Source organism: Solea solea, chromosome 4 (genome assembly GCF_958295425.1).
Source record: "Solea solea chromosome 4, fSolSol10.1, whole genome shotgun sequence".
NCBI lineage: Eukaryota > Metazoa > Chordata > Actinopteri > Pleuronectiformes > Soleidae > Solea > Solea solea.
In genome coordinates, this window is record NC_081137.1 from 17,209,412 (window position 1) to 17,226,491 (window position 17,080).

The following is a 17,080-nucleotide window of genomic DNA, read 5'->3' on the forward strand; positions in this document are numbered from 1 at the left end:
ACAAAGTCCCACGCGTTTCCCCCACACGACTCCAGCGTGGATGACGGTGACACGGTGATGCTGGAGGATCCCTCTCTCTGTCTTATTGCGCAGGATGATACTGCAGCTCCACTACATGGTCTCACACTCCAACCCACCTTGAAACGGTCCCCCCCAGTGCTTCGTTCAAGTACCCCGAGAGAAAAAATGTGAAAATAGTCAAGAGAATTTAGTCTCAAACTCTGATTCTTACAGGACTCTGCATGTCATGTCCAAACACAGCTCTATAATTACTGATAGTGTTACAAACTTTTCAAACCATATCTTCTTTGTACAAATCCAAACACCTGTTGGATTGAACTTGGACCAAAATGTGGAAAAAAGACAAATTAGTAACAATTTTAAAATAGTAAAAACAGGAGAACTTCAGGCAAATTAATAATTTTGTTTTACTTTTTCACTTATGATAAAACGTATGTTGTAGACTTTTTGTGGATTGTTGGATATTTACATGTCTCCCCCAAGATAAGCATTTCAGATTGGAAGTGCATTTGTTGCATGAAACCAATTCCAATGTGGTTTTAATTTGACAACTGTCTGCTGTTGTCAAGTGTAAACGGTAACATCTCATCCTTTAAACATCTTGATGGAACATCCTGTTGTTTTAATACAGAGATGATGTCTTTAAAATGGTTGATATTAACTTTTTTGGTAGTGTCACCACTGTTTTATATTATAAAATGATGTAACATGTATATATTCAGGTGATGATCCCACCTTTGTCATATGTTAATACAAACAGATAAATAAAGTTGAACAAATAATAACAAACTAGTAAGAGCTCAGCACAACACTGGTCTACACAATCAGCATAAACAATGATGAATTGTGATTTATACAACTATTTATGTTTAACTGTATTTATATTCTATGTATATATGGTCTATTTCTCAAATATCTTTATATTTCCTTTCATTTAGCTGGATGAATCACTGTAACAATTCAATCAGGATGAAGTTCTGATTCTGGAAACTTGACATATGGGCACCATATTTTCATAAATTGTCCATTTAATGAAAAACTATTTTAAAATTGTACATTTTGTGTATCGAGATGTAAATGCTCTTAATAACGACCACAGCACAGGAGACTTATCTTTCTGTGCCCCGTGAGTGACTACAATGAAATTTGAAGTGAAGATGAACTAAAAGTCCGATTCTTCTTACAGGTGTTGAACGCACCACGACCGCCGGTTATAACTGACAGCTCAGTGAATCAATCAGCGGCCGCAACTCTTCCGCGTCCGCCACTGAGTCGCGCGCAGGGGCGGGACCCGCGCCGGTCTAAAGGCTCCGACTTGGTTTCACGGCGTCGTCGTCTACTCTCGTCCCATTGGCGCAGGTGATCCGTCTCAGGATGCGAGAGGAGAGCGGAGGAGAGGGGAAGAGAGAGGGGAAAGCGCCGATGGAAAAGTGTCCAGGGCTCGGCTAACGAGAGAACAGGAGACCGGGCCGCTTCAGCTTGTCCTCCGGCCACTTCGGCGATGAGAGCTTCGCAGAAAGGGGCACTTTGAGATATGATGAGGTTTATTTCTGGCCGGCGATAGTACTATGATTTGGTATGTGGCCACTTTGATAGCAAGTGTATTCAGCACCCGAGGAACGGCCGCTCAAGGTGAGTCGAAGTGCAGAATTCTCTGTCCTCCTCCATCAACTTTCACCTCCTTTTCTTATTTTTTTTTTTACTTTATTCTTGTTTTTTTTTTCAAATCTTTTTTTCTTTCTTCGCTTGTCTTTTAAATGTATGTGGTTTTCAAAAAAAAATGTCTCACTCTTTGCGTCGTGAAGTTCATCTGTGTGTTCACACCTGAGTGGAGCCGGGTCGGCTGCTGCTGCTGCTGCTGATGATGATGATGACATCAACGCACCCTTTCCCCCCCTCCCTCAATGAGCTTTAAACGCGATGGAAATGAATAACTCGATATATTAAACTTGGTTTTTACTATGTACAGAAGAGGAGGAGGTGTTTTCCTCACTGTGTGCTGCATGATGGAGATGCAGGGCGGTTGTCTCGGGCTGTCTCAGGTTCACATATTGCTGGCAGGGTGTGTGTGTGTGTGTGTGTGTGTGTGTGTGTGTGTGTAAGCTGCAGGACATTTTGCAGTGATGGTGGAGGAGGAAGTGCAGGAGATGGTGGTGCAGCTGTGATGAGTGTGTGGTGCGTTGGTGTGGATGTCATTAAAAAAACGAGCCTCTTCCTGGGGGAGCTGTCCGTGCTGAAGTGCTGCCACGAGCTGCTCCGGCCGCTAGAGGGAGCACCTCCCCGAGCCGGTGCTGCATCAAACTGCATTATGTGAAGCACACCGACTCTGTTTTGTGATCATGTAACTTTGCTCGCGTGAGCTATTTCAGACAAGACATGTTGGCCTTCGTGACGTGGTGACGTCAGAGAGAGGGGGGCGTTATCAGTGAGGTCATCCGTTGAGGAATTAAGGACATAGACTGGTCTAAAAGTTAAAATGTTACAAAAAAAATTGACTTTCCCGTAATATTTTCTTAATTTTGACGCCAAAATAAATGAAATAAAATAAAAATGGTAAAGGCAATCATTGGGGCTGCACAATTCATCGCAGAACTGAAATCTCAATACGATCAAGTGCGCTAGAAAGTTTGCAGTGCTGCAGGAGTTGAAAACCAAAAAAAGTAGTAGTTTCATCAATTATGTGCAACGACGACAAAAAAAAAATACCCTATACATCGCACTTACGACTAGCACTTCATAGTTTGGTTTACTTGAAGCTCTTACTTACTTCTAGCTCTTATTTGTACCCAAATGTTTAAATGCACTTATTGTAAGTCGCTTTGGATAAAAGCGTCTGCTAAATGACATGTAATGTAATGTAATTATGAATTGTGTTTGCAATTGCAACATCTGTCAAAATCACTTTTCTTTTAAAACTATTGATCAGCCCAAGTATCGATATCTTTCCAATACTTTAAAAAAAAAAATCACTGGATCAGATATTGGAAAAAGAATAATACATGATCCATGAAACTTAAATGTGACACCAGCAAAACAGTCATGTGATTTGTTTCTAAAACATTTTTAGCTGTGGCATTTAAATGGAGTTATGTATGTAGTTATGATTTCTGTTTTTTGTTTTCTTGTTGGGAGCGGAATATGTTAATACTGTTGGAGCTCTGCTTTTGACATGGCTGGTCATGGCTACAATGTGTCAGCACAAATGTAAAGCAGCTTAGTTTTGGTTAAAGGGATTAAAAAAAAAGAAGAGTTTATTGTAGATGCTTATGGTTGTGGTATTGATATTGGTATTGGACACAAAGTGTATCTAGCCATCCCTAGTTGGGACAGTGGTTTAAGTCTGAAGATTTGGATCCTGTTAGAAGAAATACAAGCCATGCTCAATGATAACACAATAACTTTCTGATCTAAATTCTCAACTTGCGCTGAAGCAACGTTGGAGGAAATAGTTTTATTCATAATACAGTTTGTCTCACATGGTCATAAGGAGACATGGTGAGCAAATAAAGCTGTGAACTGAATCCCTCTGCTGCCTCTGCCGCCTTCACTTTCACCACTCGTATAGAAGAGAGGGGTGAGATGGAGGAAACTGGGACAGGGTTCACTTTGAGCCTCAGCTCCACTGATTAGATGATGAAGAAATGATCTGGTGAGGAAATAAAACGGCGCAGTTCTATCTGAATGAACTTTGGTGACATCCCTCTGATCTGTGACAGTTAGTTACACCTGAGCATCGTCTGCCAGGACAGGACAACGAGACTTGGGGAGATGTATTTAAGTGGCTTTCTCCTCCACGGCTTGCACAGCAGGTAACTTGGCAGAAATGAGCATAAACATGTGGGTGTCTGAGGTGGAGCAACTGCGGCGGTGCTTATTTGTGCTCCGTTCAGCCTGTCCCTTCAAACAGCTTATGCACATGATCCTCTTCCTGGGCTTCATGGCCCCCTCAGCACTCATGTGTGCACACAGACGCACAAACACAGACGAACACATCAGCCAACAGCAAGGCATCCTTCTGGCTGAGTGCTGCCGTCTCAAACTGGCAGCTGGCAAATGGCTCGACTTTTTTTTTACCAGTGAGAACTCTGGACCAAAACCAGACTGTCTCTCTTCCTGTCTGTGCTCCGCTCCTCTCTGGTTTCCTCCCTTCCTTACCTTCCCTCATCATCATCATCATCATCCCTCCCTCCCGTCTCTTTTCCCATCTGACTCACAACCCCCCAACCTCTCCTCTCCTCTGCTCTCTTCTCCTCTCTCCCTCCTCTCTGTCATGTCATCCTCCTCTTCTGCACACACAGATGAACTTGGTTCCCTCCAGGTTTCAAGTAGCCGCTCTCAGAATGGCTGGGTAGCTGAGGGAGGGGAGCACAGTGGGTTGTGCTAATGGAAGCTCAGGACGCGCTCCACAGCAACCGTCTGTTGCCATACGCAGACACACTTGTTTCCCGTTCATATGCTTCCCCCCACACACACAGACACACAACAGTCATACTCACGCACACACACACACACACACACACACATGTCAGCACGTAGCCAGCCCCTTAGGGAGCACCATGCCTTTAACCAGGATGTGAACATATGCCCGCTAACAGGCCGTCTGCCCCAGACTTAGTTGGACTAATTATGACTAAGCTGTGAGATAAATGCCACTTGGTTGCTTTATAAATACATGTGACATAATATGCCAAAAGGGCTGAGGACTGAGGTGATATTTGCAGGGTAGTGGAAATGGGAATGTTTTAAGCTGTGAAAGTTCACATTCCATGACTTGCTGTGTTGTGATCAGTGAGTGAGAGCAAAGTGAGTTTTCCCTGCATGACTAACAAGTGAAAGGGGGTCACACGCTACTTGATGATTCACTTGGACTCCCTCAAAACCAGATTTGGTTATAAAAATGCAAGAAAAGTTAGACAGGGAATGATGGGTAAAACCAGGTGTCATGTCTTGGTCTTGTCAGGTCAGCTGCTGTATTTGTTGCAGTGCTGTCTGTGATCTTTGCTCGTTTTATTTATTTATTTTTTTGTCTGCCTGTTCTTCTCTCTGCTGGACTGCTGTTGAAATCTTGTTTGGGTTTTCTGCCAGCTTCAAATTTCCAGCAGGCTGGAAATATGATCAAGCCAGTAGGTGGGTTGTTTGTGTGTGTGTGTGTGTGTGTGTGTGTATCTTACAAATCCCCCCCCAGAATTGATGTCTTGAAATATGGCATGAAAAAGCAGTGAACATGGCAGATACAGCAGGGGAGGAGTGTCCACTGACCACAACATTCAGCTTCTCAGTGAAAGAAGCAAATCAAACGTCAATCATAGATGGACGCAGCAATGAAATGCCACAATATATCAACATCATCATGAAGGTGGACCCTCCTAACCTTCTGTATTCAGAGTTTTGTCTTGGTGAACTAACTTCCAGTATTTGCTCTACAGCAGTTGATGAATACACTTTAACATTTCTGGAATAATTCAATGTTATTACTTAATGCATACAAGAGTTCACACACGGCAAGTGGAGACTGCTGAGCAAGTTGCCATTTGATTGATCTCTCAACTAACTGAACTGTGATTTAAGAGTGCGGTTGCTTTTTCCACATCTGAGCTGCTTCCGTTGAATTCCGACGTGGTTTTTCTGGCTTGTTTTTGTTTCACGTTGGCTGGTGGGAATGCTGCGACCCCACCGACCTGAGATGTGTGCTCTACTTATGCCTCTTAATTAGCTCCTTCAGCCGTGTTAGTGTATTTATAACAGCACGGTACCAAGTGAAGCCAAACAAGCGGTGAATATCTAGCGATGTGGCGTCGGCTGTATTAGTATTATGCAAATTCACAGAGATGCAACTGCAGCCATTCTACGTACAGTTTGCTGACAGATCTTGGTTCCACGTAAGTGGCATGAAGTCAAATCAATCTGTCAAGTGTCAATTTTTAAGGTCATTAAAAAAAATAATCATTAAACTGGGGAATGTATAACCTTTATCTATGCAAGGTTATTGGATACATTTTGTACATTTGTGTGTGAAATGTCCTTAAAGTTATGTAAGAGGTGTGTCCTCTGCTCATTGTTTTAGTCGTTCACTAACTGAGTTTTGATTCAGACTTTGACCCCCCCCCCCCCACCCCTGCTCACACTGTACGATGTAAATGGAGATACATAGGTGGTGAAAGTGGAGGGCAGCACAACGCCAGACAGCACGAGACAGAGCTGCATGACTGTTATCTGTTGGCAGCTGCAGATGCTCTCAGCTCTGGTGTCCGGTGCTGACAGCGCTGTCAGCATCCTGGCGTCAGAGACACTTCACTGTGTGCCAGGGTTTGAGCAACATGTCAACTTTTACTTTGGCGACACATGACGTTGAAGGTACACAACCGTGGTGCAATGCTGGTTTGATCTCAGGCTGTATCATGAGTGTATGAACGTGACCTGAAAGCACCTTACTATCTGCTGTATATTGTTTTGCTCGAGTGGTTACAGTAATGTTACAAACAGCCCATTTAGTTTTATTCATGAGTTGAGGTTATTTGTGTTGATCTGGTCCTCTGATAGGAAGTGTACAGTGTTTGCTCTTGTGCAGGTGAACGCTTCTGGGCTATATTTACATTTGGATGCATTTCTGCTCAGACTACAGTTTGATCCCTCAGTGCAAACATCACCAAGGTTCTTTGTCTATCTGGCTGAAAATAAAAATTCATCTGGAGCCCTGGGACCCGAGAAAACCTTTTACATTTGTGATTTAGCGTTGACTTCTCCCAAGTCAGAATGTGTATTTTTGGGTAAACTGTGTGTAAATGGAGCTGCCAAGGAGCACTGGAGCCTAATTAATTTTATTCCCAGAAACTTTCCTCATGTCTCTGTTTTTTGATGATCCCTACAGTATGATCACTTAATGAGTGCTCTCCCTGTAAGTGGGTGGCTGCCTGGCAAAAACAAAGCTGCTGACCAAGAAAAGGGAGACTCGCGTCTCATTAACAGCATGGATTTAAATCGTGTGGGTGTTGAGCATTTTCTCACAGTGGGTTGCCTGTTCCCCGGACCTCTCTCCAGAATTCTAGAGTTTTATTGATCTGGTGCTGATTTAAGTTGTAGTACTGCACATAAATATACTGCATTAGATTGAAAACCAGTGTCGTCATATCGAATTGGAATGCTGCCAGGCCGCCCCAGAAGTTTTCACTGCCATGCATGAAAGCCTCGGTGAATTTTTGATGTGATTTTTGGCGTCATTGGAATCAGGTCTCTCACATTGAGCAACGACAACCTATAAAGTCAACCATTAAAAGGGGTTTCTGTCTTCATTTGTTACTGTACAGTAATAACAATGGAGTAAAAAATCTGAATAATACGCTGTAGTTCTGGGATTTAGGAACTTTGGACATGGCATAGATTGTACATGAAGAAATAGCCTAGAAGAAGAGTCAGTGACAATGGCACCAATCTCTCAAGCCATCAATCAAAAGTTTCTATAAAGTAGTACCGAGCCATACATCCCAGTTTTTTAGCACTCTTGTGTTGGGGTACCAAGCATAGTGGTGTGGCTTCTACAGCGATGTTCTTTTGGTGCAGCCTTTTTCCAATTATTGCGACAAATATCTCTTTGTTTACTGTGTCGCATTCTTCTCCTCGTATGATGTCACAATATTTATGTAGCTGACTCGTATTACATAAATAGCTACGTAATTTACGTAAGATACGTGGTGGCGAGCTGGACTGCACTGTACTGCTTGATGGAAACGAGGCACGAGACTTCTAGAGCAGAAATACAGAGCACAAATAGCAAGCCATCCATCAGCAATAAGACTTAGATGTCCAGGTTGTAACTTGGGAATAAAAAAAACCCAGAAATGAGCTGCAAAGGTTCATGACTGGGATGAGACTGCGATGACCAAAGTGAAGGAAAGGGCCCAGTGTGCAGAAAGAAAGGATCTGCACATGATCCAAAACATACAAGCTCATCTGTGCAGCAGCTGTGTTGGCCGCGGCAGAACAAATTCAGAAAGTGACAAAACAATTTGCCTGCCAGTTTACAGAGAAATGCCTCCAAAATAATCATGCAGCAAGACGTCAGAACCAAAACACACTGCCAACACAACAAAGGGACATGATCGGATAAAAGAGAAGTGGAACCACCTAAAATGATCAGTAAAAGATTTGAAAACTAAGGCATTCTTGTTGTAGATTAGCCTTTTATAAGTATAGATAGTCCTTGACACGATGTAAAAACAATGGAAATGACATCATACTCTAGCTTAACTTGTTTTTACTGTTGGCTCATGGACAGTTACTGCTTCACCTACAGGGGAAACCTTCTCTCACTGAGGGAAACAAAAAGTGGCACCAGTGTTGCTTCGGGGCTAATGGCCCAATTCATTAAAGTCTCTGAGCTTGAGATGTCAATCAACCTGGTATTTGGGCCATGTAACAATGACTGGCAGATGAAATCAGACCCCTGAGCTGTCAGCAGCCTCCATTTTGGTTCAGTGCGGTGGCCTGTTGGAGTTGCTCGGCTGGATGAACAGATGGGGGGGGAACTGAGGGGAAGGAGGTGCTTCATGTGGAGAATTTGATTGTTGTAGATCACTGTCAGTTATGCTGTACGTCCAATCTCTCGCAACTTAATTATGAAGCCCATTTAAAACAACACAGTCGACCAAAGTGCTGCACAGTAATAATGCAAAGCATTTAAGATAAAACGCAAACGGAGCACATCTCGCGTTCAGACAAAACTTAAGACGCACTCAGCAATAACGTGCACCGGAGAAGGCACAGTAAATATAACAACAGGAAGTGAGCAAGCCTGCCTAATGTGCAGCAGCGGCTTGTTCCACAAACTAGGAGCAGTCCACAGTGCTTTGGCGTGTTTCTTTTCAGTACATCATGAAGACACAATTTCTTATTTTTTGTAATTATTTGTTTATTGAACAATGACAAAGTTTTAGCAGCTTTACAGACACATTCTTAAGAGTCTTTTTCTCCACTATTCACATCTTATAAAACATTTCACAACAATTTTACATGAACAATTTTACATGAACAAGGGATATATAGAAGAATATACATGCGCAACATGATTATTAATGCTTTTATGTCGGAGTCAGACAGACTGATGGCGTCTTCCACTTTCTTACCACTCCTCCTTTGAGGAATGTTTCTACTTTATATTCCTTTTCTAAAGTTTGCGATCATCAATAAGGTTGGATAAGAATACCAGGCTGAAGTGACTCACATCTAGAGTTGTGTTGTGACAGTAAATCGTAGCTCATGTATATCTGATACAGTATGTGTCCATGTGACATGAATGAGAACAGACGAATCAGAATGAATCGGAGTGTTTTCTTCCGGCAAAATTAAACATCTACGGAAGAGTATCGTCCTCTCAAGCTAAATGTCTCTCATTTGCTGCAATAGCTTCCGTTTCTGAATTGAAAATAGTGTATTAACAATTTAAAAGAAAAAAACACTGTAGTTGTACATGAACATCAGATTGTGTGTGTTAAATTTGAAATTTGAACAGTGTAAAACATATTTAAAATAACATGTGTTTGAGTCTTTTTTGTCTCAATGTCCAAAAAGCGGAAACTATGTACAGGCGTTTTCCCAACTCTCTAAATATATCAAAAATATCGCAGTGAAAACTACACTGACTGGATACAGGTTGAAAATAAAAACATCTCATGTTTAAAGGTCTAAGTGTGCATCTGGATTTGTCTCCACCCTCAGAGGTTTGTCTTAGTGAGGGAGGATGTTTGCTGATGATTTAGTGTTGCCTCTCTGTGTCTCTTCAGTTACCAGTTTGGGTCCACTGGTGTATTTCAGCATAAAGACATTATGTCTTGAGTTGTCTCTCGACTCACATGAAGATAAACGCTGTGTTTTACTAACGACTCTCTTACACGTGACATTTTGCGCTGCAGGCGTCGCGGGTTATGTCACCTCACTTAAAAAAAAAAACACCATTCTCCATTTAACTTTTATCGACGCAATCAAGCTCATGAGAAATTAGGTTTTCCCTAATTAATATCATCACTTCAAATCACTAGACACATAAAGTTAAAGGGATTGGGGGCTAAAAAGGAACTTGGGAGGAGACTGGGACATCACTGCTGTTTCTACCTTTCAATACTGAGTTCCATACAAGATGACGTTAATGAGATTCTCAATTGAATACATTTCCATTTCTCAGTTTGCCCTTGGTCTGATACTGTATATGTGACTATGCCAGCAAGCGCTTGTGCTCCATATATAATGGACAGGCTGAAACTTTTTAATTGGAGTTGCGGTGTTGAGTTTTATTGCTGAACACGGCGATAATGTCCTGCAGTGCAGGTGACTAGTCTTATTAGCCTTATAGTTCAAACATTACTTTGTAATCAAAATATCAAAGTGTGTAATAGAAGCTTGTGGTGTGTTGAGCTACTAAATAATGAAACGCACACAATATGACTGTATGAGCTCTCTGTTGAAAGACTTCTCCATGTGATTTATTCTGTCACTTTGTAATATGAATTTTGAAATGTACTGTTTATTATACACTCTAATCATTTAGCCGTCGTTCACTTCTAGATGTAGTGTTTTGTACTCGCTCTGTCCTCCAAAGAAATACCAGTTTTGTAGTATAAAGTTGTGGGTTTATTAGGTGGAAGATCTGCTAGTAGTTCACACTTGGGCTTGTAGATCAACAATGCTATGCTTTGAAATATTTGCAGGACTGATGACTGAGTATTTCAGATTTAAGTAATGTAGTAAAGTAAAGTCAAAATTATGATTTTCAAAGGGCAGACTCTTTGTAAAAGATAGCAGATGGTTGTTTTCCCACTTTCAGTCTATGACAATTCTGCTGCCATCACATGGCACGAGGCTGAAGGCAAATCCTTCTGCTTTTTACTATTATGACACACTGTGATAAACTTTCTGAAGCAGTCCTGACATTGTTTGGACAGCGGGAAACGCACTCTGCTTCTAGTCCGGGTCTGCAGCCAGTCACGTTAATCCAAAGTGCTCAAAGGAAAGCCTTCTCTTCTTGGAGCTGACTGCGTATTTCCGAACTCCTGTTCCGAAATCTCAGTGTCCACATTCTAGTGCGTCTTTACTTCTGTGCTTCTCACCCACAGTACCTGGCAGTGTCAGGCGGGGAGTCGGTGTGATGGATGAGTCAACAAAGTGTACTGACTTCACCAATCGGAGCAGTCTGCCTCACTTGCAGTTAGCAGTGTCAAGTTGAAATTGAAATTGCGTGTGGCCCAATTTGACCAAATAATCGTCCTGATTACAGTGCAGGTTTGAAATAGTGTCGTTTTTTTTTAGTGACACTTCCTGCTCACGCACACCTTGGTTACTCTCCCCTGAATATTGTACTCCATTACACTCCCTCCATCCTGCCCAGCCTTCCTGACCTGGCTGGCTTCCTGCCCTGTCTCATTTTACAGCCCAGCCTTCTGATGCAGCACAGTCAGCTTCCTCCACACCAGCTTCTCCAGACCCATTAAACATTCATTGGATAAAGACATATGATTCCCTCAGCCGTGCTAGTTTAAATTCATCTCAAGATCTTAAGCTTTTTTACCCTGACGCTGCAAAACCGGAGGAAAAAAAGCTATATACATGGTTATAAACGTAAATGCAGTAGACAGACTGATTACATTGGTGTTCAGGGCTTAGTCAGTGAATGCTACATGGTTCACTACTGAGCGTATGGCAGCAGCAGTGTTTAAGGATTTATACGAGCTGCAGTGAATGCCTGCTGTTTTCTGCGTCTGGTCCATGTGACATAAACTTCAGGCGGTGAGCACAATGCAGATTTGTATTGTACGACAGCGTATTAGGGCCAAATTGAAAAAAAAAAATCTTTCCAGAATAAACACGTAATACTACGAGAATAAACTCTTAATATTAAAAAAGTCATAATATTATGAGAATAAAGTCGTAACATTAAGAAAATGAAGTCGTAATATTACGAAAATAAAGTCGTATTATTACGAAAATAAAGTCGTAATGTTATGAGAATAAAGTCGTAACATCATGAAAATAAAGTCGGAATATTATGAGAATAAAGTCGTAACATTAAGAAAATAAAGTCGTAATATTATGAGAATGAAGTCGTAACATTAAGAAAATAAAGTCGTAATATTATGAGAATAAAGTCGTAACATTGCGAAAATAAAGTTGTAACGTTATGAGAACAAAGTCATAATGTTAGGAGAATAAAGTCGTAACATTATGAGAATAAAGTTGTAACATTACGAGAATAAAGTCGTAAGTCGCTTTGGATAAAAGCGTCTGCTAAATGACATGTAATGTAACATTATGAGAATAAAGTCGTAATATTACGAGAATAAAATCATTATTACTCACCCTGTGACGAGACGAGAAAAGTGGAGCATTTTGTGAAGTTATATTTTGGTTTGGGCTTCACAAATAAGGAAATGCTTAATCTTTTGGCACATCAGCACCACGTTATCATCAGCATCAAGACTTTGAAAAGATTGTGCACAAAATGGAGTTTGTTTCGAAGAAAGAATCACACACACTTGGAGGAAATCATCTAGTAAAGTAAAAATATGAGAGACAATTGAATAATGTTATGTGTGTGTGGCATCATGATGGTGACTTATCAAAAGGCACCATGGATGATGACATCACTCCGCTGCTCAACCAAAACCTTGTAGTTTTGTAGCAGAGAATTGTACTCAATGGTTTATTGTCAGCTTGTTCACTTGTAACTGCAGCACAACACTGAGAAATCCACTTCTATTGGAGAAGTTGCACAATCGCGGGTGGAGGACACAGAACACATTGCAAATCAATGACGAAGAACAATGATGACACACTGAGCTGATGCACAATCTCAGATGTATCTTCAAAACTAGTTTACTTGAGGATTGTGATCAAAGGACACCAACCCAAATTACACTCCATGATAGCCTAGTTAGCAGTTATGTAATGGCAAAGATAGAAAAAAAAAATGCACTCAACAGCTCCCACTAGTCATTAGTCATTACTAGACTAAGTCATTATTCTAATTCTACAACTGTAGTGTTTTCTGTTGTGGTAATTACCAGACTTCCAATCCCGCTATCCATTCTGTTTAAATTAACTTAATCATTCAAAGTAAATTTTGGTTTCGTTTAATGATGAAGCCCCAAATTAGACTTAGATTTAATCTTTACTAACATAGATTTATACAGGAAAATACAGGAAGTGCCATTTTCAGTTTACATTAAATATATAGTGATTACTGTTTGGACTCTCAGAGAACTGTGGGTAGGGTTGAACAATGAATCATTTCCAAATCAAAATTTAAAACAATGCAATTACAAATTCACAAAGGCTGCATTTTTTTTTTTTTTTTTTCCGCTCACTGCTTTTATTGTTTAATGCCTGATTAGTACCCTCTTGGTAGGTTTTGGATAATAAAAGTGCTGCCAGTACTTCTCTCAAGTGTCTGCTATTAGACTGCCGCATGAAGGCTACTAAATAAATGCTCATCACAAACAAATGACTGTAAACCCACGGTGAGTTTCCACTGTATTGTCCCGAGATTGCAGTGAAAGGTTTAAAAATTAAGATTGAAGCTCAGTGTTTGACTGCATCTTCCAGACATTCTGAACATGATTGATTTTCACTGTCAAAAGACGGCGAATACGGTGTATTTATACACATTCAGTGATCGGTGTTGCCTTAATCATAAATACTATAAATACCGGGCTGCAGTGTTTTTCTCAGACTAACGGCGTCTAGATGCTGCCAGAGTGAGAGAGTGTCTATTTCTATCGTTTTAACAAAAAAAAAACAACAACTACTATTTCACACCAGAATGCAAAATTGATACTGGAAGAGGTGGTGTGTTATCGTGACCTGTTCTCATTTTCTTTAGAGGGAAAAGACGGCGAGGCTTGTAATGCATGCTGCCTGCTGAACAGATGCAGAATGTGTGTGTGTGTGTGTGTGTGTGTGTGTGTGTGTGTGTGCATCATCCTTGACAAGAATACAGCGGCACATATTCGGCCTGTAATGATTGATATACAGAGAAACCATTTCTTGTAGCTGCAAAGGAGGACATTATTATGCTTTTTCACTATTTTCTTTCCATCTAGTTTCTTATATAGTTTCTTTGTATGTATGTAAAATTTATGTCTGTCGTGTTCAAAAAGCCTTTCAGCGTGAAATCCTCTCTAACTTTGAGACAGCATGAGGGTTTGAGCAGGTGTTTCGCGTAGAATTTGAAAAGAGACAATGGATCAATATTCAGTTTGGATCAACTAAATATGTTCCAAATAAAAAGGATCCAAATGTTGCTTTTGTTTCAATCACAGAGTTGTATTCTTGCTCATTTGTGAGCACTCATGGACTCTCGTGTCTGCTGATCCACCCCCCCAGTCATCTGACCTTAATTCCAGCCAGTCAACAAGAGATAAGAAGCTCTGAACACTTCCTTGTCCTCAGACATGACAAAATCAGAGACGAGCAGCCTGAAACAAGTTCAAAAATTGAAGCACCACTTTAGTAAACATCTTAAAATGCCCTCTTAGGAACAGTTTCTTTAGAACATTTCCATTCTTGTTGCTTACTAATGTAAGCATAGCTCAATAATAATTTTATTCGTGACAATATTTTTAAAGGTAATACAGAAGTTGTGATTTAAAACAACCCTGATCGCCTTTACGAAGCATAAGGAGTCACACAACGCCTAACACAACTCAAAAAAGGCAATTATTGACAAATTATAGATAAATCAAATGAGCCTATGGGTTTTCTCCGGGTTCTCCGGTTTCCTCCCACAATCCAAAAACATGGAATATGAGGATTAGGCAAATTGGACACTCTAAATTGACCAGAGGTGTGAGTGTGAGAGTGGATGGTTGTTTGTCTCCATGTGGCCCTGTGACGGACTGACCCTTTGTCAGCTGAGATTGGCACCAGCTTTATACAATCAACTTTGTATAAAGTACCTTAAAAAGGATACTTGAGTTAAAATACAATTATCTTACCAGACTATGACTTTGGTCAAGGTTGAAGGCACTTTTTATAATATTACTATAATATTAAGTCTTGACATTATATTTGAATTGTTGTAGAACAGCTGTCTTTCAACTGGAAGGTTGTGGGTTAAATCCCTGGCTCTGCTTGTCTATATATGTCCTTGTGCAAGACACATGTTGCAGCAAAACTGTGGCGTATAAGCAGCTCATCACGACTAGAAGAGTGCTACGTAGACACAGACCATTACCAACTCTTCTTCTTCTGGTTTTATTTGGTAGTAACGAGTAACAAAGACAGTAACATAACATTTTCCAGCTTCTCTTTTCCTCTGTCCACATGCTGCAGGGGGGGGGGCAGCATGTTGGGAAGATCTCTTTTGAATTACAAATGATAAGCAACACTTGCTTGGGAGAAGGAGCCAGAATTAGGTCAAGTCTTCCACCCTTTGGTGAAGTATTAGTGTTTTAAGCCACCCTGGTGGTTTGGTTACAATGAGGATCGTAGCGCGAGCACTAAAACACAAACGAGCAATTCAATTTCCCCGAGCACACCATCCAAGCAAAGTCTCTTCACTTTGTGGATGTTGTGTTTCGGGTGTTTTCCTCCTAATTTAAACACACCGCTGCTCAGTGTTTTCAGTTGCAGAGTGAATACTCTGTAGATTGCATGCGTTGCACATTGTGCTTTATTGATCTAAAAGTGTAGTGTAGTTGTTTTTGATCCCGCACTGGAAAAGAAGCTCTTCGTGGCCTATTCTAATGCCTTTTGGTTAGAAAACCATTGATGATGATGGGATTTTATTCCCTCATTGGGTGTAGGAATACAGACTTTTCTTTTGTTGTGCTCAGTCATTCAGTCTGTTTCAGCACAACTTCATTTTAGGATCTTGTTTTTAACTTGTAGTATAGAAACAAATGCATCTTCTTCTTCTTCTTCTTCTTCTTTTATTTTTTTTTCTGTTCCTTTATTTATTGTCTTGCGACTGACTCAGTTCTGTGAACAGTTTTCTTTTGTAGCGTCTGCTTAACTTGGAGCCTGAAGATTTAAATCGGGAGATTTTGGTGGCAGATGGTGGAGTTAAGAAGCAGTGATGGAAAGAACGAGGATGTTATTCATTCCCTGACTTCTCCCCGTGCTGCAGCACCAGGAGGTTGACATTTGTTGGGTGAAATAAAATGTAAAGAAACAACAACAAAAAAAAACAAAAAACAATATGACATCTGGCTGACAAAATGCCCCTAAACAGGTAAAATGTAGATTTTAAAGAACTGCATTCCTTCCACCACCAGTATCCCTCTTTGAACTCGAATGGATGAATGAATGGATGAATAGTAATCAATTAGTTTATTGCAGCCCCAACACTTACTTTGGAATAATTGAATTAATAGATCTTATTTGGACAAATTAAAAGACATGAAATGCAAAAATAAATCAATGATAAACACATATTAAGCCTTTGCAAAAGCCCAGCCAGGGACAGGAGTTGCAAACTAGCAAACTGCTGTATTCTCTATGTGCAGATGCACTTTATGTCCACTGTGTCTCACTGCATTGTCCCAGATAAATTAAGATTAGTTAGTTTACACCACCATATATATTTTTTTAATTAAAAGACTGACAGTGGGCACCAGGAACAATAGTAACACTGTGATCTGATCAGCCGATCACAGTGTGTCACATGTTGTGCTAAACTACTGCTTGTATATCATATGCCTCCAATAGACTGAGCACTGTCTTGGCTTCGTGTTCTGCCCAGCAACATTATTATAAATCCTCCATCCATTTCACAGGCCTGGGTGTTTAATGATCACCACAACTTGAGTTGAACTTTCAGAATAAGACACAGGAGGAGTAAGTGCAGGTGCCGGCATGCTCGGCTGTATGATAGCGCTCGGGTCTCGCTATTGTCATCAATAATTGATGTATTGTGTGTAAGAAAGAAAAAAAAAAATCTCATTTATTTTTCATTTTTTGGTTGGCACTTAGCAGAATGGGTCAGTTGTGGCTGCGAGACGGTGCCAGGAACGACGCAGCCCAGGGAGCAGCTGCGACGGGGACACCGAAGCTCGAGTGTACTCTTGGTTTTAAG

The 17,080-nt window shown here is 40.8% G+C and overlaps 1 protein-coding gene across 4 annotated transcripts in view; it reads left to right on the forward strand.

Moving 5' to 3' along the window:
* The first annotated feature begins 1,355 nt into the window (after positions 1-1,355).
* The window catches only part of LOC131458298 (protein turtle homolog B-like), a 93,049-nt gene continuing 77,324 nt past the window's right edge, over positions 1,356-17,080 (forward strand). For all 4 annotated transcript variants that reach the window (XM_058627279.1, XM_058627281.1, XM_058627280.1 and 1 more), the window contains exon 1: positions 1,356-1,653. In XM_058627279.1, the coding sequence (XP_058483262.1) occupies positions 1,590-1,653 (64 nt within the window). In that variant the 5' untranslated portion in view covers positions 1,356-1,589. The remainder of the gene's footprint in view (positions 1,654-17,080) is intronic.